Source organism: Topomyia yanbarensis, chromosome 3 (genome assembly GCF_030247195.1).
Source record: "Topomyia yanbarensis strain Yona2022 chromosome 3, ASM3024719v1, whole genome shotgun sequence".
NCBI lineage: Eukaryota > Metazoa > Arthropoda > Insecta > Diptera > Culicidae > Topomyia > Topomyia yanbarensis.
In genome coordinates this window covers 166,123,398-166,149,150 of record NC_080672.1, presented here as the reverse complement: position 1 = coordinate 166,149,150, position 25,753 = coordinate 166,123,398, and the positions used below count along the sequence as shown (strand labels likewise).

The 25,753-nt window shown below is 39.0% G+C and overlaps 1 protein-coding gene across 1 annotated transcript; it reads right to left on the bottom strand.

Moving 5' to 3' along the window:
- Nucleotides 1-18,048: 18,048 nt before the first annotated feature.
- LOC131687364 (uncharacterized) lies at nt 18,049-23,848 on the bottom strand. Its single transcript, XM_058971445.1, has 2 exons — nt 18,166-23,848; nt 18,049-18,111 (listed from the first exon to the last, which is right to left on the bottom strand). The coding sequence occupies exon 1, from the start codon at nt 23,846-23,848 to the stop codon at nt 18,557-18,559; it is 5,292 nt and encodes a 1,763-aa protein (XP_058827428.1). The 3' UTR covers nt 18,049-18,111; nt 18,166-18,556.
- Nucleotides 23,849-25,753: the final 1,905 nt, after the last annotated feature.

Genomic DNA, 25,753 nt, shown 5'->3' with positions numbered 1-25,753 from the left:
ATTTAGGCTTGAAATAATTTGAAATAATTGTTAACTAGTTTCACAAAACAATTTTTTTTAAATTAAGCAAGCTCTCAGAAATCGATTTGGCACATCCGATACCAAAGAAAAATAAAAACTCACTTGGAATTTACTATTCTTGCTAAAATCTATGATTTATTTGTTGCATAAAAAATAGACACTTTAAGAAGCTTAGTCAAAATAAAATAAAGTAAAAGTTTAGATTTTTGCATATTTTGTACTCAAAAATCGAATAATGTACTCAAAAAGTATAACAGATCACTACTTCATTTTTTTAGAGTAAAACTCATTACAAATTTGAATGATTAGGTAGACTATTCTAGCTAAATATGTAATATACGAAAAAAGTTTCGAGTAATCAAAGTCACCCCGTCGATCAAAGTCACCCCGGTTTACGGTACTAAAAGTAGTACATACGATAAAAAATCTATCGATCAAAAAAGAGGAACAGAACACCATTAACAATTCTTTAAAAATATACAAAATAGTAACTTTTTGAATCGGAAAAATCACAAAAAATGTGCGTTTTTCGAGAATCTTATTGGTAATTAGTTCGTTGAAATCGGTCAATTTCGGGCAAACGGGCTGAAACATAAAACCAATTCTGTTTTTGCACGGTGATGCGTCCAGTGCAAAAAAAATCGTGCTATTTCAAGAAACCGTGCAAAAGAACCTGAAAAAGATTTTGTTTACTAACAGGTATTTTATTATGGTATTTGATAATAAATAGTGTTGGACATTTTCAACGTGCAAGAGGGGCCATCAATATGCAAAGTAGAAGTTTTTTCAATTTTTCAAGGATTTTTTTTACAAAAAGTTTTTTATTCAGTTTGTTAAAAGAATTTATTGCCAGTTGAAAATCAATAGCCAACATGGAAAAATGCGTCAACTTTTTAGAGTTTGTAAATTTTTTTATGGATTACACGGTACTACAGTGATTTTTGAACTTTTAATCTTCATTTATAGCAAAAAAAACATTTTCTGGGTCCTTCGGCACACCAAAATTAGCTTCATTGTTATGTTCAACCAATTTTCGATTTTGTAATTTTTTTTGATAGAAGAAAACTAGACCTTTCGAACGGTATGCTGTCATAGGGGAACATGGGGAGACTTGACCAGGTTTTCAGCTAAAGCTGTATAAATCTCAAAAAAACCTTCAATCCCTCATAATGTGCAAAGTTATTGTGAGTCATGATTTTTTGAAAAGGAGATATAATGTGCAAAGTTATTGTGAGTCATGATTTTTTGCAGAATTTTTAATTTAATTTTTAAAAAGTTAAAGTTAAAGTTTTTCTGTGATCGTTTTTTTGGTCAAGTCTCCCACTGCGGGGAGACTTGACCAAGGCTTAGGGAGACTTGACCAAGAGAATTTTGAAAAATCATAAAAAATGACATAAAACATACTGTTTTTATTTTTTCCATATTGTCGAGATTCTCAAGTAGCAGTAAAAAATATAAAAGGGTTGCATTTGATAAATTTCGATTTTTTAATGCATTTCTTTTTAATGATTAACTGTACTGCTTGCATTGCAAGTTCACACGTCACGAAATCAGTCCTACTATTGCTAACTTTGTTTACTAATACTAAAATATAAAGATATATGTTTGAGGTGGGATTTTTTTTGGCGTGATTTACATTAACAGTGGATACCAAAGCATAATAAATATCAGGAATTTTGTATCTTTCTTCAAGTCTCCCCATAAAATCTTGGTCAAGTCTCCCCAACATTAGTTATTGCGTTCAATGTCATGCAAATTCTAGTAATAACTATTCCAATGGTCCAATTTATGTAAAATCATTTCACTGCTTCACAAGGATTAAGATGGTATATTAGAACATTAATAGTAAGTAGTCGAGTAGATATGTCCATACAAAATTTGATAAAAAATCACATCATTAAATGCAAATTTATTAATCACGTAATATTTTCTGTAAGGAAAGGATTTTTAATTCCAAACCTTTAAAATTACCTTAAGGGATCGAAACAAGTATAAAAATATTTTTGAAAAAAATTTAAGAATCGAACAGAAGACGCCATAGCCAAAAAAAAAAATTTGCGTTTGGTCAAGTCTCCCCATGTTCCCCTATACAATTATGTAAAAAATATTGCGCGATTCAAAGACGACAATATCAAAATTGTCATTTTTGCGATTTTTTTCAAGTAAATCTTATCTTTTCATGTAAATGTTATCTTTTCATTAAAAGTACTTTCATGAAAAAAAAATCCTTTGATACAAAAACTCTCGCATTTGTAATGTCAAAAATTGTCCATTTTCTGCCTATTGATTGATTTTTACTTAATTAAACACTCTTTCCTGAAAATTTGCAGCATTTTACATTTTTCAATATTGACAGACCAATTCATTGCATTTAAAATTTTCAAAACTGCATTTTTATTAAAAATTCTTACCTGAAAAGTTGAAAAATTTGTTACACTTAGCGAACCCTGTTTCCTTTTTAACTGATTGCCCTAGATCAGTGATTCTCATCCTGGGATCCGCGGGGCCATGAAGCCGTTGCTGGGCGTCCGCGAAGAAAAATATATTTTCCAAGTGCATATTGAAATTTCAAGTCTTGTTTACTAACAAACTGAATATAACATATTGATAGCATACAAAATTGATGTTTATCCGTGGGGATCCGCAGCAACCCAGGGTGATTTCTAAGAGATCCGTGGTACGAAAAAGGTTGAGAACTTCTGCCCTAGATAGATAAGACTACAGCCAATGGCTTGGTGGATATCGGTCCTACCCGCGAGGCAAGCTTTGCAAAATCGGACGAAGTGGGGACTGTCTGCCAATTAAACACCGGTCTTCGGGAGGAAGACAAAATTTTGCGCATATGTGTCTCAAAAAGCGTGATGTCCTCTAGTTTGCCTAATCCTAAAAATGTTCTCCTGCCTAAGCGTTTGAGTCATCGGTCTCTATATACTAAACAAATTTAGAATTGAAACCGCTTTTATCTTGTTCCTATTCTCTTCTTTCGTCTCCTAGGTCTGAAGCGAATCAATCGACCATTGAAAAATATAATAAAAGATGCTAAAAATATTGACCCTTACTCGCGAATACATTATTCGCTACAACTACTACAGAATGCGATAATATCTGTTCTAGTCGATATGGATAGTTTTTATGATGTACACTAAGAAAATATGCTAGCGTAGTGATAATATTTATATATTCCACAGAAACAATATCTCTTTATTAGATACTTAAGAGTTATTTGCCTCTGCTCTCGGAGACCACCAATCCTCCAAAAGACTCAATCTGCTCGAACCGAAAGCGCATTTCAACCACTGAACATTCAACTCGAACATATCACACCGACCTGAGGAAGCGATTTGTTATTTCCAAGAACCAAAGTAACTGGTCTAATGAAACAAGCAACATTCTCGCAAGTGCCAGTACTATACTTCTTTCTGGAACCAGCCAGCATACCCAAAATAGACAGCTAGCAGGAGCCACATGTATCACCACCCAAGCGAAGTGATCAATTCACTTGTAGGTAGGAACGTTCATCCACAAACCAGTCATGAACACATCCGTACCAACGAGAATGGATCAGCACCAAATCGTCCCATCTCAGTAAAAATATACTTTTGCCTGTCCCTAACTTTTTGAAAATCCCATTTAATTTGATAACAAGAAACATCAGCCATTGTCCTACTCAGACCAAACAATATTTATTTTCCCTGCATACTCAAATCCCCACTATTATTAGGTGGATATGCGTTCTGGGTTTTTCATTACCCTCACACATCCTCCTCAGTGTACCAAAATAAGTTTGCAAGAAGACAGCATTAAACTAATACTATTTAAGCTAATGAAGTATATTTTTTGGTTCAAGTGTTTCAGCGTCGGCACGTGGCTTATAAAGTTCGTAGATACACAATTATAACACAGAGAACAGACATATAAGCTAGAACAAATTTTCCCGAAAAACCTGTGTAGTCATTTAAATGAAAATACGTTGAAAATCACCCTCGCATACAGGTTCGCATGCGTGAGTCACCATTGTATCCAAGTTTGCACACAAGCCCCGTATAGCGATTGCTGGCCAATCGAAGCGCCGGCCAGTGGCAAGTTGCTACTTGCTGTTTTCATTTCAAAGCGACAGTTTTATTTCTTACACAAGATGAAAACTTTACTTGTATGTCAGTTCTCAGCGATTATATTGAACATAACCAGCGGAATCATAATTTGTAGAATTGAGAAAGGAACTTTTGCACCAGTAGGTGGGTTAAAACAGGTTAAAACAGCTATAAAAATATGAGCAAATGCCTTGATTACAAGATATAGGAATCGCATCAAACAAAATTGCTATACAAGTTAATTGTCTAATTTCTTGGCTTAGTGAACAAATGTTTTCAAGACGAATGCTGGATGCGCCCAAGAAACCTATTAACGATGTACGTTTCCTCAATGTATTCACAACTTGTGTAAGACTGAGAAACTTTTCGTAAGGATTTACAACCGGGCCGAAGACGAAAAGGGCACCGTGACAATCCGAATAAATTAGTTCAATATGCATATTCTTACGTTGTTCGGAGATCAGGCATCACGAGTTTCATAAAAGTTTTTAAAAATGGGAGTGTACAATATAAGTATTTTGAAACAAAAGTCAGCATGCTGGTAAAAGCGGGGAACTTTCCGGGAGGCTTTACCATGCGGGACCTTGAAATCCGGGACTGTCCTGACTAATCCGGGATATCTGGTCACTTTCGTTTAGTTAGACTCTTAGAACATAACCAGAAATAGCCTTGGAGAAGGACTCCTAACAAAAATACGAATAAAACAATTGCCGATAATACAAAAAAAAACAGAAATACCCACTAATCTTTCAGGTCCGTCTTCCACTTCCTCAAGTTGTCTCCAATAGTTACTCGACAACTCTCACGAAAAAACGTTTGATGCTTCAGGGAGAAAAAAAAATCTTCCGATAGATCCAGTTGAACGATTCTAGAAACGAGAATTTCACTGGAAACACTTGTCACAAACCATTCAAAATAAACAGATCCTATTAGAATAACACACAAACACAAGACTGTATAATCGAACCAAATCGAATAAAAAACGCGATCAAGTTCTACCTTTTCTTGTACAACTTTCTCAAAAGAAACAATAGCACAAAAATTGCGCACCAATATTTTTTCCTTTCACCTGCTACCGAGGCTTACTTCGATTTTTTCTTTGAAGCTTAATGCTTGGAGCATCACACATTCCTATCCATAATTTAGGGGAGGCATCTGGTGTAAAGTGCTCAAACCGAAAGTAATTTTGTTTTGAAAGGAAATAATGGACCCCTTGTGTAATGTTAAGGTTTATTTATACATTCATTACATTCGAAAAAATATTTGCAGTCATGCAGAGCCACACATGCGAGCGTTCTAATAGTAGACGAGCAACCATTCCCACGTCGCTACATGTTGAATAGTTTTTGAGTTATCGTGTCCACCAATTTGAAGAATGCGATTTCCTAGAACGATCGATTTGCGGGTGTGGATGCAAATACGCGCGAGGAATGCATGGCTGTTTAAAAAAAAAGAAGTTCAGCGTGGCCACCAAGATTGTGGGAGATTATTCTATAGGTTCTATACTAACAACTAAGCGCATAAAAAATCATCTTTTATCCACTACACCAGACGCCCCCCTTTAAAGTGTAGTTAATGATCTAAGAGAAGAGAAAACAATCAGCTTGATATTCTGTTTACTTTTGAACACGAGTTGTGGTGGAAAATGTGAAGATAGTAAACGATCACTCTTGCTATACAACAGATCAAAAATCAGGTTAGAACCCGAGTTTTTGTGCGCAGAATTACCTGCATCAGATCAGATGTTTACCCTTCAACAAATGCTTTAAAAATTTCGGGAATCCAACTTGCGGACTGTTTGTAAATTTCAAAGCAGCGGTAAACGAAACAAATTTGATCAGTCAAGAAAATGGCCTGTAAACAAAACCCATTATGTTGATTCATATGACTCTAGTTGGGTCAGAATCATTAGAATAGTTGGAGAGACATACAACTCGTTTGTGACAATAGATGGATTCGTGCAGGACAGGGATCATATTTCGCAAGTTAATCATACAAAATGTATAAAGTTGAAATTAAGCAAAATACTTTGTTCAACGATATTTTGAAAACAAAAAGATATCCTTTAAAATTTGAACTAGTTCAAGTTCTTTAACACTAACCGAATACAGGTATACCTCGATTTAACATACATTTTCCGTTCAGAACATGTAGGTTAAATCGAATTTTATGTTAAATCGAAACATAAAAGAAATTAATGTTTCGAACAGAATTATTATTTTGTTCATCGCTCGAAATATTTGCGAGGATATTACTGATTGAATCCACCTAACAGTGACATAGAACCCATATATTCATAACTAAACAAATAAATTTCTCTTCCAAACAAAAAAAAATATTAATCTTAACCCTCGCAAACGTCAATTCTAACAGATATTCGTATCCAAAAGTTTGTTGTTATTATTTAAAATTTTCTTAGAATTAAGGATAATTTATAGGAATGAATAGTGTTATTAGCAGTAATATTTTCATCAGTTTCCTTCTAACATCAGCAAATTTAGATTGAACTATTTTGTGCGCGTTTTAGTAAGTTAAGGAATTTCGATTTCGTCTCACCTGTATCATGTCAGACTAACTTGATTCAAAAGGAAAACACTATTTGAGTTCACGAGTAAACGAGTCAGAAATGAAATCTCACACTGCTGAAAAAACAACGATATCGAACAATGGTAGCGCTATATTTCGCTTTAAGAAAAAAGTAAGATTAGAACTTTTTGTGCACAAAGGACACGAAACATCAGTTTAGAAGTCGTAGAATTCACGTCAACTCGTCAGAATCAATAAGGCATTTTCGTTACAATTTAATGAAATATTTAAAAAAATCTGTTTAACACACACCCTTATAATACAACAAGGAGGTAGAATTTAATAGAATGTTGATATAACTGTTACACACTTAATTTTTTCTCCGGAGTCTCAGCTTTTGTCGAAACCTCAGCAGCTGAGATCTCAGCCAACATATTTTTTTGTTGAATTCTTAGTGAAAGTGACATTTGACAGGTGAGACTCGGAAAATATTTCGCTGAAAATCTGTAAACAGGTGTCATGTTGCTGAAATATCAGTTTGCAAATTTGCTGACAACACCGCTCTAGAGACCGCGTAGCATTTGATGGCTGAAGCCAAAAATTGGTCCACTGCCCTCCAGCGGCAAAAACGGTAGTCTTCTTTTCATTTTTTGGATGTATCAACTAGATTTCTATTTAAACATGAAGATTTATTATTGTAAATAATATAACTCCTGGGGGCCTAGTGCCTAGAGACTTTGGACATCTTGAATCGCACGCAAATGCCAGTACATTTTTTTGAACCCCTATCTCTTCTCCATTTGTTGAGTACACAGTATTACATGCAGAATCTAATCACAACTTGTGTCCTTCCTCTAGCTACATTAAGTCATGACCGACTCCTGGTGGGCTCGCAATGTTTGTTTAACAATACTGATAAATAAACACCTTGAGCTTACCAGGAGTTGTGCAATGAAGGATGACTTGTGTCTTTCATTGTTATCGTCTATTGATTTGCTGTGCAACTCCATGAGGTGGTGATCCACAACGGCGTTTTTCTGCAAAGTTCGAGTTGGTACGTCCATAACGTCCATAACACCATCGAGAAACTATCATGATCTTATTACAAATCCCGAATAGTTTCGTAATCACCGCTATAGCCCCAATACCTATTAGTGAGACTCACCGAGTGTCAATGTCACGTCACCGCCCTATTTCTTCGATTACTCATATCTTTCCAATTATCTATTTTTAGCTTACACGTAAAAACTAATACAAAATTTTATCAGAAACTAACTTGTGCACGAAAATTATTCGTTTATTCACCTTGTTGTGAGTAGCAAAATAAGAAAGTTTTTGGAACTTAAACATAATTTATTGATCTAGCTAAAAACGAAGATAAATTATGTTGCTTAAGCATTAGAAACGATGCACATATTCCCTCACTGAAGCGGATCATACAATAAAATTAGTATTGATTCTTAACATTTCGCTTTAGTAACATTGATAATGCAAAAAAATTAAAAAAATTTAAAATGTATGTTAAATCGAGGTAAAAATTATGTTAAATCGAAGTACGTTAAATCGAGGGTATGTTAAATCGTGAGTATGTTAAATCGAGGTATACCTGTAGCATGTTGCGAATCTTTTCGTCTTGACTTTTAGCTAAGCGTTAACTTATGCGCCGAATTACGCGCCCTTTAAATTTGCTTCAGTGCGAGCGAAAAATACGTGTTGATGTTTAGGTTTGTTATCCTCGACTATTCTCTATCTAGGGCAACAACTCGACGAAATGCTGTATTATTACAATAATTTCCATCCTGTAAATGTGTAAATCCTGTATCATTAGGATGAAACGTGATAACAAAATTGACTCAATGCTATTGTATTCACGGTTCATAAACGCTTCCGCTGGCAACCGTATTCCACTTCCATCGCGAGGTATTGTTACTATTGAAAACAAAAGTCCACATGTGTCTCCCACGCGCTACATCACGTATCAGCACAACTAACACCACTATACTATGGGTTTCTCTCTCCCATTCGTGAAGAGACAGCCTATACTTTTTCTCAATTTCCTAATTGCACACATCCTGAAACTGTCTGTCAAGCAAAATTCATTCCCAAATTCGGAAAACCTAAACTCAAGCCATTCACGCAAAATTATGTTCTCATGACATAGCAAAGCACGCTTGGTAGCATTAAACCGTTTTACTGTATCCAATCAAACAGATGTTACTTAGAAAATACACACTTTTTAGTCACACTTTCCCGGAGGCAGACGATCAAAATGCACGGAAAACGCCAACTAAAAGTGTCATTTAGAAAAGTTTTGACAACAATAAACGACACAATCTGGACTGTTCTCTCTTTCTGCTAGGCGCTCTCGTTTTCTTAGAAACACGGAAGATGTGCTCTCCACGTCGGCTATGACACACGGGAAAATCGCCGTTTCTCCATTTTCATGCGCTACCACTTTGGAGTTTTGTATAAAACGGGAGTCTGTTGCATCGACCATCGCTTCTGAAGTGTGGGGTTTCCGAATTTCCTCTTTACTTTTCCAGTAGGGCACTCCTCTCTTTCTCAAGTATCTCAGATTTTCGTTCGGCATAGATGTGAAGGAATGTTTTCCACGCACACGTGGATGAAGACAGCGGGTTTTCCAAAATCCGTGTGCCGAAGTTGCAGGGAGTACTGGTTTGGATTATTATGGTTCGAATAGGAAGCTTTTTATAGCAAATCTGGAAAACATACACACTTATTTTCGATTGTCCAGTTCGATTAATTTTAGCCGATAAATTCAGCAAGTCGAACAAAATAACCTATCTTGCGAAATTACGAATGTAGTCTTAATTAACCCTCTTAAGTGTACCATTTAATTTGGGATACTCTTTTAACAATAGACAGTGGCGTAGCCAGGGGGTTTCTGGGAGTTAAACCCCCCTCCCCAAACCAAAATTAGATGGATTGAAAAAACAAAAACAAATTATTTGATGCTGCATAATTTAATTAAATATTGCACAATAAGAATTTTGGAATTATCCTATTGTCTGATCACTATAATGAGAATCTATAGGTTTAACGTTCCGGCAGTCGCACGGAGTGCACGCTGCTCTGAAAAACTAGCGAAATCGTCTTGGGACAACAGCGGCTGCTCGTTCAGTGGGCCATATGCGCGACTTACGGAGGGTTAATCATCATGGAAACATTGCAAATTGTGGGCATTGGATCTTCTAACTGATCTCTTAGCCGAGGTTCCATAGTTGTCAAATTATCATGAGCTCTATTTTGAAGATATGCTGCGAAATATGAATTAGGGAGAACGTTTTGAATGGGAAGCGTAGTTTAATGTTTATAAACATTATAAACAAATACATGCTCACCGAAAAATTGCATTCATTTCAATATTTGCTAAAAATGTCTTTTTTTAATAATGTGTAGGGTTGAGTCAAAAACTTAGTGTGATTTACAATGACAATGATAATGTAGAAGGAAAATGAGGTCAAATGACTTTTCCGTTTGTCTTTATCAGATTAAGATAGATTGTTATGGCTTTTTTTATATTATCAATTACACTAGTTTACAAATTTTGGGTTAATTGCATGAAGTTAAGGAAAAGGGTGTTTTCTACATCAATTTTGGGTCGCTGAGCACGAAAATCATATCCATTTTCTTATTCATTTTAAAGAACCGTTTTAGTGATTTTTTAAAAAAGGTGTTTTCGAGCACTTTTTGCAGTTTTTGGTCAATATCTCAGGAACAAATCTTCCGATTAACACAAACGATCACCATTTGAAAGGTATTGATGTGCTAATTCCAAAAATATATAACATGTTTGTATTTGTATTTATTTGTATTTATATAAAAAAAAGTCCAACTGACAATTTGTCTTAATGAACTATACTAAACTAAGGTAAACTAAACATAATTAAAATAGTGACAATACACGACGACGAAACTGCGAAGAGTTCATTATGAAGTCAAAAATTTCAGCAAACTCGTTGAAGCGACGACTCATTGCTAAAATTGGACTATTGGCAGCGTAGTTAGTGCTGCGCATTTCAGAATGCAGCAGGGCTCGAGGGCGAAGAGAACGGGTAGGCGCGTAGAGGTTGATTTGCGCTAGTAGTTCCGGATCATCATATTCAGCCAGCAGAATCTTTGACACGAAGGTAGCTTGCGCTGCATGTCTCCGGCGTGTTAAAGTATTAAGTCCTAAAAGACGACAACGGTCCTCGTACGGTGGCAGGTTTAATGGATCGTTCCACGGCAATTCACGTAACGCATATCGTATGAATTTACGCTGGACTGCTTCGATCCTAAGGCTCCACGTAGCTTGATACGGGCACCAAACGACGTTTGCAAATTCCAACTGCGGGCAGTTGAAGCATAGAGGATCCCGAAATTCGTTGGATATTTTGAAAATAAATCCCAGTAAACGATTGGCTCTGTCGATGGTCGCTGAGACGTGATGAGTATACGTTAGCTTATCATCAAGAATGACTCCTAGATCCTTCACGTGGTCAACGCGTTGTAGTAGAGTTCCTGCGATGTTATAGTTGAAGGTAAGCATATTTCTCGTTCGATAATAGCTGATGACAAAACATTTTGCAACGCTAAGGACCATCATGTTTCTTACACACCAGCTATAAAAGGTGTCAATAAGATGCTGTAGCTCACGGCAATCGGCTTCATTCCGTATAACAAGAAAAAAATTTAAGTCGTCGTCAACAAACAGCTTTCCTCCACGGCTTAGAACGAAAACCGCATCGTTCACGAACAGTGAAAAAAGTAGTGGACCTAGCGTACTACCTTGAGGAACTCCGGAAGTGTTGAAAAAGGATTCCGAAACAATATCGCCAATTTGAACAACGATTTCACGGTGCACAAGGTAGGATCAAAGCCAATGGCAGAATCTAGTAGAACACCCTAGCTTATCAAGCTTTGTTATCAGTATCTCATGATTAACTCTATCAAAAGCTGCCTTTAGATCAGTGTAAATAGTATCCACCTGCAATTTCTTAGACATTTGTTCCGTGCAAAATGACGTAAAGCAGACGAGATTCGTCTCGATTGAACGTCCGTGCTGAGATGTACTAATGTAGTGTCGACAAGCAGAAAATAACGCCTAGTTGATAATTGATTCAAACACTTTAGATTCGACTCCTAGCGAAGTAATTCCGCGATAGTTCGCTATGTTGCGTTTGTCATCTTTCTTAAATACCGGGAACATTACTGAGCATTTCCAATCCTCAGGAAACGTTTGTAAACACATCCAAATCAACAGCACAAGCAGGAACGTCGCGAGAGGCATTTTCGAGTTCGATTGCGGTTGGCGAGTCAATTGAAAAAACAATCGAGAAGAATCTGGCAAACAGCGTACATTTCACCACAGTTGTCGTAGCTTCTTCGCTGTCGTAAAGCATCCTTGATGGAAGTCCAGTTTCTTTTCGCTTCGTGTTGACAAATGACCAAAAGCCCTTCGGGTTGCGGCGTAGATTATTCTGGATGCGGTTTACATAGCGTTTGTACAGAAGCTTGTTGTAACAACGATACTCATTACTGGCTAAAGTGAACATGCGCTTAGAAGAGCGCTGTTTGACCAGGGCGGCTTGCTAGGAGACTGACATTTAGGCACTGAGGTCTCAACACAGTTCAGTAGTAGTCGCTTGTAGATGGCAACTGCTGCATTAACACTCACTTGGGCATGCAGTACACTCCAATCAATTTGCGACAGAGAACTGCGCAGCTTTACAAAATCAGTTTTGCGAAAGTTGAGACGGTCGACAGAAAGAGTTTCTACATACTGAACTGATCGAATAGTGCCAATTGAGATTTCAAGCGCGGGATGAAAGTTGTCAAGTGGAACAATCACGCTGGATGCTTCATTGACGGAACATACAGGTATAATAGTTTCACTAACAAAGACGAGATCCAGAAAGCGTGACTGGTGGTTAGGAATCATGCTTACTTGACTTAGTCCGTTGAAAGCAAATCCATCCAGTAGCAAACGACTGGCGATGTTGGTTGTCGAAGCAATCGGGTCTGGGTAAGCGTATCCGTGTCGTGACGGCACCCAAATGAGCCCTGGCTGATTGAAATCACCAAGGACAATCATCACGTCATTCGCGCCAGCTTGTGAAGAAGCGTTATTCACAGCATCCATGTGAAGTTGCATGATATTGCAGTCGAGTCGCTTTTCAGGAGGAATATAGACAGCACCAATATAAAAGTTCCTCGATGGAGTTGTAATTCTAACCCAAACAGCCTCAACACTGGTTAAACTACCTACATCAATCTCACATGAGGCAAATGCGGTGGAAACAGCAATCAAAACTCCTCCTCCACGTCCGCGAATACTGTTGCCACTATTTCGGTCCGCACGGTATACGGTGTAAGCATCGCCGAAAAGCTGCACTGATGTTATACGCGCATCCAGCCATGTTTCGGTGAAGACGCAAACATCGTAGTCACCGTCCACAGCAGCCAAATACACGTCATCAATTTTCGTCTTAAGCCCTCTCGCGTTCTGATAGTAAATCCGCAAACCATCAGTGTCATGTGAGAGGTGTCGTGCTGCATTCCAAGTTTCAGGACTGCGGGCTCGATGATCACTATCACCGCAAATAGCGCGGGGAGAGCAGGATGCACTGTTGTCAGGAAGGGGAACAAGCTGCGATGCGGAGGGAATGACTGCGTCATAACTGTTGTGTCCAGCGGCTGACTGCAATGGGAAGCATACTTGAAGGTGCGCAGTTAGGATAAAATATCAACAATTTAGGGTTAAGAGCAACCAATGTCAAATTAAGTAGTGTTTGGTAAAATTACTAATTTTTGGTTGATTTTTCATAAAAAAATAAATCAGCAAAAAAAAATCTTTTAAAATCTTATGTGGCAGGCAAACTTCTCACGTGAATTTTAAGCCAAAGAACACGAAAATCCGACAAAAACTGGTGATGTTATTAGGCACCGAGTGAAAATTTCTCTTTTTCCACATATCTCATTTGGTCTTAAATAAGATTACACTAGTTTACAAGAAAAATGAAGTTACGAGAAAAAGTGTTTTCTAGGTTAATTTTGGGTCGCTAAATACGAAAATAATACTCTATTTTTCTTTCAAAGAAGTTCGAGTTTAAAATAAAACGTTTTTCTTTTGCTTCCGCTTTTTTGTTTTTGCTCTATTTTTTTATTACAGAAAAATAATTTTTCATATTTTCAGAATCTTATGTCACAGATTTTAACAATTTTAAGGTAATCGCGATAAGCTAAGAAGAAAGGTGTTTTCTCAGTTAATTTTGGATCGCTGAATACGAAAACCAAGTCCATTTTTTTTTTCAAAGAAGCATTTTCAAGATTTCTTTGAAAAAGGTGTTTTGGGTACTATTTTAGTTATTTGTCAATATCTTGTTCAAATTGGATCCGATCGAAACAGTTCGAAAGGTATTGATGTGCCTTTTCCGAAAATGTATAATATGCGTAGATCAAATATCGACAAACATATGATTACGGCTTAAAAGCCAACTGTCAAAATTCTCTTTGAAATGAAATTTCAGACAAACTGTCACCCGCCAATCACAGATGTTTATAGTAAACAAAAGAAAAAAGTTTTCTCTTGCATTAACTGCTATGAACTGCGTTTAGCCAGTAACGGTTTATCCGGAATTTCCTTTCAAAGAGAATTTTGACAGTTGACTTTTAAGCCGTAATCGTATGTTTGTCGAGAAATGTACATTTATTATGATTACAATCGACCAAAGTAAAAAAAGTCTAATGTTCGACCTTTTTTAAAAAATACATATTTCTAGTAATTTTTTTTATAATAAATCAAGGACAGAAGAAAATTCTTTAAGAATCTAATGAGATAAATAATCTTTTTGCATAAATTTTAATCCAATGGTCACAAAAGTCGGATGAAAAATGTAGATGGTATGAAGCACTGAGTGAAAATTGTAACTTTTTATTTTTCGCACAATTATGATTCGGCTGAAATAATCTTCTATACTTGATAGTTATTGTTTGTGTTGGGTACTGTCTTCTCGAGCTTGCATCCATCCATCCTGCGGCATTTGAATGGTTTTGGATATTTCATTGTACAACTAGGGTAAAGACTTAATTTTCGCCCCATTAGGGAGGGTACCACACTATTCTATTAATTACGCTGTCTACAGTCGATGAAATGCACATAAATTGGCATCAGTATCCTTGCTTCGTTCCCAAGAACCAATTTAATACCAAAAATGTCCTGAGAATGGGGAAATACTTTTGTTTGAGCGCCACGAAAACTCGAATCGAATGCTCCTATTTTCGCACTACCATATGGGCCAATGCGTTGAAGAAAGATGGCAGACGCTGCTCTAACTAACGGCTTCAAATGGGTAGGGCGATAATAGAAATAGGGCGAAAATAGTCTCCACACCCTAAGTGCTCTTTTTAAAATGTGGAAATATCGTTGGAAAAGTTTTGTTTTGTCTGTGGTGAATACATATTTTACGAAAAGGAATTTTAGCCTTCTGCTTCAACAGGCTTCACAGCAGATTCTCAGTTCACAGAATATTACGTGGCTAGTGCTACGATCCCACTGAGACTCCTTACCGATAGGGACTCGAATATTTGACGACTGGCTTATGAGACCAGTGCTACACCCTCTAGTAACAATTGTGGTTTAATGATAGTTTTATAGCCACTGATAAAATTTAGATTGCAGTTGTAGCGTGCTACAAAACTTCAATTGTTACTTGGGATAGCATCAACATTTTTCATCCGATGTTAGTGATATTAGGCTTAAAATTAACGTAAACATATTATTTGTCATCTTAGATTCTAAAAGGTCCGAAAAAAAATTGTTTTTCGGTAAAAAAAATCATTTAAAAATGAGTAACTTTTAAAAATGGTCAAAAATGCACTTTTTTTAAACTTTGGTCGCTTGCAGCACTAAAAATTTTACATATGATCGACACATATTATATGTTTTTAGAAAGGGCATCTCGGTACATTTCAACCTGCATATTGATTAAATTAATTGAATGATATTGAAACGAAATATTGACTAAAAACTACAAAAAGTGTTCAAAAACGAGTTTTTTGAGAAAATCACAAAATCGCTTCTTTGAACAAAAAAAATGAATATTGTTTTCATGTTCAGCGACCCAAAATTAGTCTAAAAAATACTTTTTCTTGAAGCTTCATTTTTCTTGTAAACTAGTGTTATATAAATATCCTCTAAACAGGATTGAAAATAACAAAAATTCCAAAACATTTCGAGTTAGTGGCTATTAATGGTATATATTTGAGTGTTGAATTGAATGGTATAATCATTTTTTATATACGAGGACTCGCAGTGGCGTAGCCAAGAGATGGTTCTGGGGTTAAACCCCCCCTCAACTCCCCCCCCCCCCCCCAACACAATATTACTTTGATTGAAAAAATTTAATTTATGTTGATTAATTTAATTAAATATTCTACAAAATATTTTTGGAAGAATATTCTATGATCACTACATATAGAACCGTGTTTTAAGCATCATGAGGACTTTTGAAAAATTGTGGGAAAGGGATCATGTAACTAATCTCTTAGCCGAGATCCCATAGTTGTCAATTTACTTCAATGTAAAATAGAATAACTGCCTGAATTACCATGAACTTATTTTTAGAAAGATGCTGCAAAATATGGTTCAGAGAAAATTTTTCGAATGGGAAGCTAAGTTTGAATAGGTTGATTGCTCACCGAAAACTTGCATACATTTCAACATTTGCTGAAAATGTGTTTTTTAAGATTGTGTAGAGTTCAGACAAAAATTTGATATAGTTAATAACAAGAATAACATTTCGGAAACTGGTTGGAAGATGCTGAAAAATTACGTTCACACGTTTGTCTCTACCTGGTTAGGTTCGGTTTTTATGAGCATTTGTTGAATTATCAATTATATGAATAGCCTCTAAGCAGGATTGTTGTATTAATGGTGTATATTTGAGTGCTGGCGTACTAAAACTTCGTGTATTACGTACTAGGACTCGTCAAGTTGTGAGCTTGAATAATGAAGAAAAGTAAAATAAATGCTCGATAAATTTTTAACGGTCACGATCACATTTATTCGAAACTGTCAAATTTCAATGTTAAGTTACATTGAAGAATTTCAAAACGTAAAAATGCTCATTTTCTAATAAAATAATGTTGGTGGTTAATTTTTTTTTTTTTTTTTTTTTATTTCAATTATAGAGGTTTTAACCTTAAGGTCATTCGCCTCTTCGGGTTAGAAAAATCTCTTAGGAAAAATTTCTAACCCTATGTGCGGGGTCGGGACCCGAACCCAGGTGCGCTGCGTACAAGGCAATCGATTTACCAATACGCTACGCCCACTCCCCTGGTGGTTAATTCTCCTAGAAGTAATTAAAGAGAATTTACTTTTCAAGCAAATTTAGGTCAAGATTTAATGTCTCCAGCAAAGTTTTCGAAAATGCTATTTCAAACAACTTTGTTGAAGACACGAATATCCAATACATTCAGAGTATCGAAATATATTGATAGAAAACCTTTTCAACAAGGTATTCTGATATTACTGTATTTGAAAAATCTGTTCTGCGGTTTATAAACAACAAAATTCACATTGCATTCAAGGTATGAGTCCCCGAAGCTAACAAAAAAGATATATTTAAGAGAACTAGCTTTAAAAAAATCCCAAATATTAAAAGGACTAGGGTTTTGTCCAAAGAGTGTTTCCGTTTTTTTTTTGAGATAGCATCAGTTCGGCGCTAGTTTAGTCCTGTCACTAAGTTAGTGTCAGATTTTGATGAGAATTCTGTCGAAACGCAAATTCCATAACTAATTTAGTTATAGGTTTTGTGTTCTCAGCCCGCAATGATGGTTTTAAACAATTTTCTTTTAAGTTGAAAAAAATAGTTGTTCTCCACTAAGTAGAAATATAGCATGTTGTTTTATATCTCGATATGCTGCATTCATGTAGCCTTCATATTTTCAACAAAATTGTTTAAAATGACATTATCAATAACTTTACTGAAGGTGCCAAGTCTCTTGCTATTTTTGAAGAGTGCCTTCTTCATAATTACCTCTATGCGAATTAATAACTAAAATATCAAAGTGTGTGGTATTTTATGTTGGAAAACTTCTTACACGTGCCAAACCTTCAAAGATAAGGATTTTTAAATTAGGTGTTCTTGAACGTTGAATTTTTTTTCGACAATTACCCCACTTTAAAAGATCGCATTCTTGAACATCATTGACATATTATGCAAGAAAATAATCTATAGAGGTTTGAAACATGTTGATTCTCCTTGTTTGTAGCCTAGAACGACATCTGTTAAACTACTTATGTTTCTGATTTTCAATGATTTATCAAACTCATATTAAATTTTAGTATTTTCCAAAAAAATTGCCGATTTTTATTCATTAAATATTTCGCATCCAACAACTTATGTCGAGGTTGTAGGGCGAAGGAAAAAGGCCGTTTTGACAGCGTAATGATTTTAATTAGCTTCAACTGTAATTATAATTCGGAATTAGTGAGCGTATTTATATTGTAAATGTACCTTACAATTTGGTGGGCTATTCCTTTTCTCCGCCCTAGATAGCGGTTAGCTTCGTCCGCGAGCTAAAGGGGTTAAATTAGATTTCAATAATTAAAAATATTTCTTCTTTCTTAGCTGCTAACTTACTTTCCTTCTAGCACAGTTAACTCACTTCTATCTAATTCTATACTTTACTCCTAACCTCGCTTTCACTCTTTACTATCTTTACTTTTCTTCACTTTAATACTTAAATTTTCAATTTGTTTAATTTTCAGCACTTTGCCAGTTCAGTCCTGTTCTCGTTCACGGCTAATGTGGAATAGACCGATTACGAGAACACGCGGTCTTGCCGTTGACAGTTCGGTGACGTATCTCCACTGTCATCAAATGACGTCTGTCACCCACTGACGCGGCGCTTTACTGTTGTGTTGCTTTTGAAGCGGACGCGTTGCATTTGCTAGGCAGTGTTGCCAGCTCGACGGTTTCTGCGTTGACAGTCTCCCCCTGGTGTAGTCCGGAGTCCGCCGGAGCTCCACTCTTCCTCACGTCGAGCAAAGCCAACCGCGACACTGGTCGAACACAGATCTTGTCGCCTATCTTCACGACCGCTCGTCGATGTCTGCCGTCCGCATGCTGCTTCAGGCAAACTATTCGCCCTCGCTCCCAGCCACTCCGTCTCGTCGGCTCCGCGACCATTACCAGGTCGCCTGGTTTCAATGATGGTGTCTCGCTGAACCATTTCGGTTGCCGGCGGATCACCGGCAGATATTCCACCAACCAGCGCCCCCAGAATACATTTAGCTGATGCTGGATCTGCTCCCAGGAATCCCCCAGGATTCGACACCGAACTGATTCGCTGAACTGTCTCGGTCCTTCATCTTCGTCGTTCATTTGCTTCATCCCATTCGAACTTAACAACAGGAAGTGGTTCGGGGTGAGGGCCTCGGTCTCCTCGCTCTCCAATGGCAGATACGTCAGAGGCCTTGAGTTTACGACACTTTCAGCCTCCACGACCAACGTCTGCAACCCCTCGTCGTCAAGCTTCCCCTCGGAATACGCTTCTTTCATTGCAGCTTTAACGGACTGTACTAGGCGTTCCCACGCTCCGCCCATGTGTGGCGCTCCTGGTGGTATGAAGTTCCATTTCGTGTTTGCACTGGTAAACGTTGCGGACAGTCCCTGGCTTATCTGGTGCTGCAGTACTCGATCGGCTCCTTGGAAATTCGTTCCGTTGTCGCTGAAAAACTCGGCAGGTGGCCCGCGCCGTCCAACGAATCGGCGGACGCACGATATACAGGACTCCGTTGATAGTGTGTAGGCGATTTCTAGGTGTACGGCACGAATCGTTAGGCAGGTGAACAGTGCGACCCATCGCTTTACATTGGATCGCCCCAACTTCACCAGCAGTGGTCCGAAATAATCCACCCCTGTGTAGGTGAAAGCTCGCTCGTGATGGGCTAAGCGGGCAGATGGCAGTGGAGCCATTGGAGGGATCATTGGTCTGGTTCGCCGTATTTTGCAGGACGGGCATTCTCTGCCCACTTTCTTGACCACCAATCGAAGCCTCGGGATAGCGTACAATTGTCGAACTTCGTTAACGACCGTTTCAGCATTGCCATGGCGAAAGTTGCGGTGGAATCGATGCACCAGAAGTTCCGTGACGCGATGCCTTCTCGGTAGAATCACGGGATGGCGCACGTTGTAGGCGACGTTCTTAACTGCCGCGATTCGACCCTGTTCACGTAGCAAACCCTTCTCGTCCAGCTTCGGCATCATTTGGTAGATGCAACTGTTTTTCCCGATGACTTCTTGACCGGTCTCATTGGGCGCTTTGTTTGACAGCGCTGCAACTTCGTCCGGGTATTGTTCACGTTGCACCAACTTGAAGATGACTTCTTCAGCAGCCTTCAGCTCCGACTGTTGCAGCTGTCCACTATATCGTGGCTGTTTCTTCGATACATTGTGCAGAAAACGGAGAACGTATGCGGTCGCACGTTGCAACCTGTCCCAGGAAGAGAATCGGTCGAAATCGATCGTTGGTTCAGACGAACTGTGATGTTGTGTCGATACACGCATTTCTTCCACGGTAACCATCACCGGTTCTTTGCGACAGGTCCAATCTGCTTCCAGGAGATTCAGGAAATGCGGTCCTTGGAACCACTTGCTATCGTGGTTGAAGTACGGTCCACTACCCCATTTCGTTGCTTCGTCCGCTGGATTGGATTTGGAAGGCACCCATCTCCAGTCGCTTACCGAAGTATGCTCAAGTATCTCACCTACTCTACAGGACACGAACTGGCGATAGTTTCGAGGGTCGGCATTAATCCAGGATAGCGCCGTTCTGGAATCGGTCCAGAAAACCGTCTTGGAAACTGGGACGTCGAGGTTTTCCTTGACAAATTTTGACCACCGTACGCCCAGTACACACGCCTGCAGCTCCAGCCTGGGAATAGACCACGGTTTCAGGGGGGCGACCTTTGATTTTGCCGCTACTAAGCTGCACTGTGGTTTACCGTGTTCGTTGAAGGTGCGTAAGTAGATAGCGCACGAATAAGCTACTTCGCTTGCGTCGACAAACACATGCATTTCAGCCCTGAGGTAGGTCCTTCTCGTGGCGTTGGGGAAGTAACATCTGGGAATTCGGATCTTTGCGATATGGTTGATCATCTCGATCCACCTCTGCCACTTCGCATAGACTAAATCGCCTACTTGTTCGTCCCAATCCGTGCCTTCGCGCCACAGGTCCTGGATCAAGACCTTTCCGTGGATGATAAACGGCGAGAGTAACCCCAGTGGATCAAACAACGTCATGACGCAACGTAGAATCTGCCTCTTCGTCGGTCGGGTTGCCATGCGAATCAGTGTTTGTACCTCGTCGCTCATTTGAGTAGAGAAACTCAGTTCATCGGATGATGGGCTCCAAAGCATACCGAGCACTCTCTCGGTTGTCGACCCGTCGATCAGGTTCAGTTGCTTCTCAGTTCCATCTGGTACTTCGCCCAGTTGCTCGAGGACCGTGCCGCTATTTGATCGCCAGTTGTGCAATTTGAAGCCTCCTTGTCCGTGAATGTATCGCACGTCGTTTGCTACCTTTGTCGCCTCTTCTACGGATCCGAAACTCGACAGGTAATCGTCAACGTAGTGATCGTGGACGATCGCTTTCGATGCCTCAGGAAACAGTTCAGCGTGCTGTACTGCGTTCCGATTTTTGACGAATTGTGCCGAAGCTGGTGAACAGGTGCTCCCGAAGGTAGCGACATCCATCAAGTAGATCGTAGGTTTCTCCGATGGACAAGCGCGCCACAAGAAGCGCTGGGAATTCTTATCTTCCTCTCGGATACGAATTTGGTGGAACATTTCCTGAATATCCGAGCTGACCGCCACCCCATACTGTCGAAAGCGGAATAGCACGGCTGGAAGTGACGAGAGTTGATCCGGACCTTTGAGAAGAGCGCTGTTAAGTGAGATTCCATCGACTTTGGCGGCTGCATCCCAAATAACTCGGATCTTTCCTGGTTTCTTAGGGTTTATTACCGCTCCCATCGGGAGGTACCATACCCTTCTTGGGTCCGCTGCATCTATCTCCGCTTTCGTAGCCCTGTGCGCGTAACCTTTTGCCTCGTATTCGCACATCTGTCGATGGAGGTTCTCTTTTAGCAGCGGATCGCGATCCATTCTGCGTTCGAGACATTCTAGACGACGTACCGCCATCGTGTAGCTGTTCGGGAATTCTACATTGTCTTCTTTCCACAACAAACCCGTTTCGAAACGGTTCTCTACTCGTCGGGTTGTAGTTTCCAGGATGGTTAGCGCTCGTTGTTCTTCCTTAGACATTGGAATGTTTGACGGGTGCACGCCTGCTTCTTCGATGGCAAAAAACTGCTTCACCGTATCGTGAAGTTCTTCGTCGCAATCGCATCTGCTTACGTGGAAATTATAAGCTTCGGTGTCACCGCTTTCTCGCTGGCCGTAGACACACCAGCCCAATCTGGTTCTCGCAGCTATCGGACCGGTACCATCGCCCTCTCTTACTTTAAGTGGTAGCGCAAGTCGTAGGTTGTCGATTCCTATGAGGATCTTAGGCTTTGCGTTATGGTAGCTGCTAACCGGAATCCCCCTAAGGTGCGCGTGTTTTGTCGCTGCTTCTTCCACCTGGAAACTCTGACTCGGCAGATTGAGACATTGAACCGTTCTTGCGTTCACTATATTGTGCCGTTTGTGCTGTCCTTCACCTGCGATCTCGAAAGTGATGCGTTGCGATTCCTTTTCCATGCGGGAAGTGTTTCCCGTCCAGCGTAGACACAAAGGCTGAGGGCTACCTTTCAGACCCAACGATACAGCCAGATCATGTTCCATTAGTGTCAGATCTGATCCCTCGTCCAATAATGCAAAGGTATCAATCGAGACGTCGCTTCCATGTAGGATCACGGGAATTATCCGAAACAGCGTCGACGAAGTCAGAAGACGGTGGGTGTGATTCTCCGCCACTAATGCATTCGATGCTGGAGCCTTTGGAGGCCCACGTAGAGAGTGAAGCAGTGCATGATGGCGGAACTGACAACCCTCGATGTCACAACTACTACGAATCCGACACGCCCTGCGTCCATGGCTGAATAGACAATTCTGACAAAGACCTAAAGCTCGGACTCTTCTCCAGCGGTCGTCGACGTGCAACGCTTTAAATGCAATACACTCGCGCACTCGATGACCAGTTTTGCTGCAGTGTGCGCAGTCAAACTGTTTCGCTGCGCCGGTTGGCACATTTATTGACCGTACAGAACTGACTGCTCCTTCCATCGCGTGAGTGTTCACGAACGCTTTGTTCTTCGGACGATCGCGTGGGTTGTTCCTTCTGGACTCAGGTTCGAAGGTTACTACGCTCGACGCGTCCTGCACCACCGACGTCATGTAATCGCCGAAGGTTTTTAAATCGACGACTTGAAAACTACGCTTATATCCTGCCCACATCATCCTTTGATCTGCGGGAAGCTTCGCAACGAGTTCCTGTAGTAGTGAAGGATTCGATAAATGAGCGCGTTCGTTCGCCGCTTCGATGTGGTCGCATAACGCTTGCACCGCCATCCCGAAATCGATGAGACCTTCCAATCTGTCGGACCGTGGTGCTGGGATGTCTCGCACCTTGCGTAGCAGAGCGTTGATCAGCAACTCAGGACGTCCAAATCGCATACGAAGTGTCTCGATCACTTGGGGCACCGCTGCTGGTAACACCAGCCGACTACGTACTGTTTCAAGCGCAGAACCAGACAAACATCGTTGCAGGCGAAGCATGTTCTCACCATCCGAAAAGCCGCAGGCTTCTGTTGTGTATCGATAGCTTGAAATAAAGATCGGCCAATCCGCTGGGTCTCCAGAGAATCGGGGAAGTTCCTTAGCCAGGGACTGCCGTGCTGCTAGCTGCTGCTGCGTTGGACCTCCTGGAGCTCGAGGGGGAATCACTTGGTCTTGATACACATTTTCTGACAGACGAGGGGGCAGAGGAAATTTATTGAATTCAACCGGGTATGTGGGGGAATCACGCATTCGTTCATCGGTTTTATTCTTATATTGACTCTTGGGCAGAGTTAGTATTTGTGTTACACCCGGGCGCGCGTGAAAAACTTGCTGCTGCTCGCGGGGAACTTCAGGAGGCATTTTAATATTTCCCGGATGCGCGAAATTTCGCGACTGTTCACGGGAAATTTCATACATATTGGTCGTGGGGCAATATTGCTATCGTTGCTAGGCAGTGTTACCAGCTCGACGGTTTTTCAGGGCTCGGTTGAAAAATGACAGAGGTATTGATTTTTTTTCCAAATTAGAAACTTGCTCGCATGAACTCTTAAGAGGTTAGTGAGGTATTGTCTCGCACTATAAGATGCTATAATAATGTCTTCCGTTATTTTTTCCAATTTCAAGCTCAAATTTCACACACATACTTTTGAATGCATACATAATCGAGCAAAAAATCTATTTTTTGAAAATTTTATGTGATACTATCCACTTAAAAGTTCATGCGAGAAAGTTTCTAATTTGGAAAAAAATATTAACTCTGCCATTTCCAAACGATTTTACTCATAAATAGGTCGTTGGATGTGGAATTAAATGTTCTCCTTAAATTTCTATTTTAACAAAGATGATTCCTAATAAAAATCTAGCGCAATTTTCATATTTATAACTAAAAAATCGAAAAATAATGGTTACTTTCATATTGTAGTCCCAAAACCGAATAGTACTTTTAACAAATGTATATAACATCGCATACAGTTGGAAAGACTATTTCTTCTTCTTTCCAAAATACTCAGAGAATTTAAAATCGGTTGATCTATCAGCAAGTAAAATTTTTTTCGCGTTGAAAAAATTACTCTTCAAACTTATTCTGATATAACTGTAATTGATAAATCTCATCTGGGGGGGTGTGCGTAGCGTAGTTGGTAAATCGATTGCCTTGTACGCAGCGCACCTCGGTTCGAGTCCCGACCCCGCACATGGGGTTGGAAATTTTTCATAATAGATTTTTTTAACCCAAAGAGGCGAATGACCTTAAGGTTAAAACAACTATAATCGAAATAAAAAAAATCTCATCTGTTGTGTTTAAACAATATAATTCATATTCTATTCATGGTAGTCTCTGAATCTTACAATAAAAAAATTTGAAAAGAACTGACTTTAAGAAAAATATTTTTTAATAATCTCGATATAGTGCATTCATGTAGCCTTCATATTTTCAATAAAATTGTTTAAACTGACATTATCAACAAGTTTGCTGAAGAAACCAGGTCTCTTACTGGTTTTGAAGAGTTCATTTTCCATAATTACTTCTAGGAGATTTAATCACCAAAATTATTACCTCAAAAGATGCGCTTTTTTATGTTGGACGGCTTTGCATTTTCTTACTTTGACTTAATTGATTAAATTATAAAAGCAATTAGAAAAGGCATCTGTTAGGCTAATTTTGTTTCTGAACTTAATAATCAATAATTTATCACACTTATATGAAATTTAAGCATTTTCGAAAAAACAAAATATCCTAACAGATGTACCTATTAATATAAGACACAGTCAACAATAAATATTATAATAAATAGACAGTATTAAAAGAAGTTTCATATGGATGAATGTAAAACGATTTTGTTTCTACCTACCTGGGGTCAGTGACGTAGCTCGAAATTCGGTTTCGTGGGTTTTGATGAAAATCGAACTTACTGTCAAAATGGCATGATTACGAAACTGTCTTCTTTAAAGTTTTAAAACTTCTAAGATATTTTCCAACATAAACTTCTTCTGATATACTAATTTGAGTAATTAATTTTCCTAGAAGTAATTATGGAGAAATAATTTGCCAAAAAAATAGTAATAGACTTCGGGCTTTTAGCAAATTTGTCGAATCTGTCATTAAATTAACATTTTTTTAATTCGTTTATTTGGCACGGCTCAAGGCGTTAGCTTCACGGAGCCGTGGGTCTTTTATATATTTACATGATGTAAAAAATAAAAATAATAAACAATTAATACAATATTAATCTATCCGATCTCATACGCGCGACTTGCCATTGCGCGCGGAGATCCATTTTCGTGTCAGGGAAATATGTGCATCCACGTCAACTCTATCAGGGG

Coding starts and splice junctions, on each gene's coding strand:
- LOC131687364 (XM_058971445.1), bottom strand. CDS start 23,848: ATGTATGAAATTTCCCGTGAACAGTCGCGAAATTTCGCGCATCCGGGA.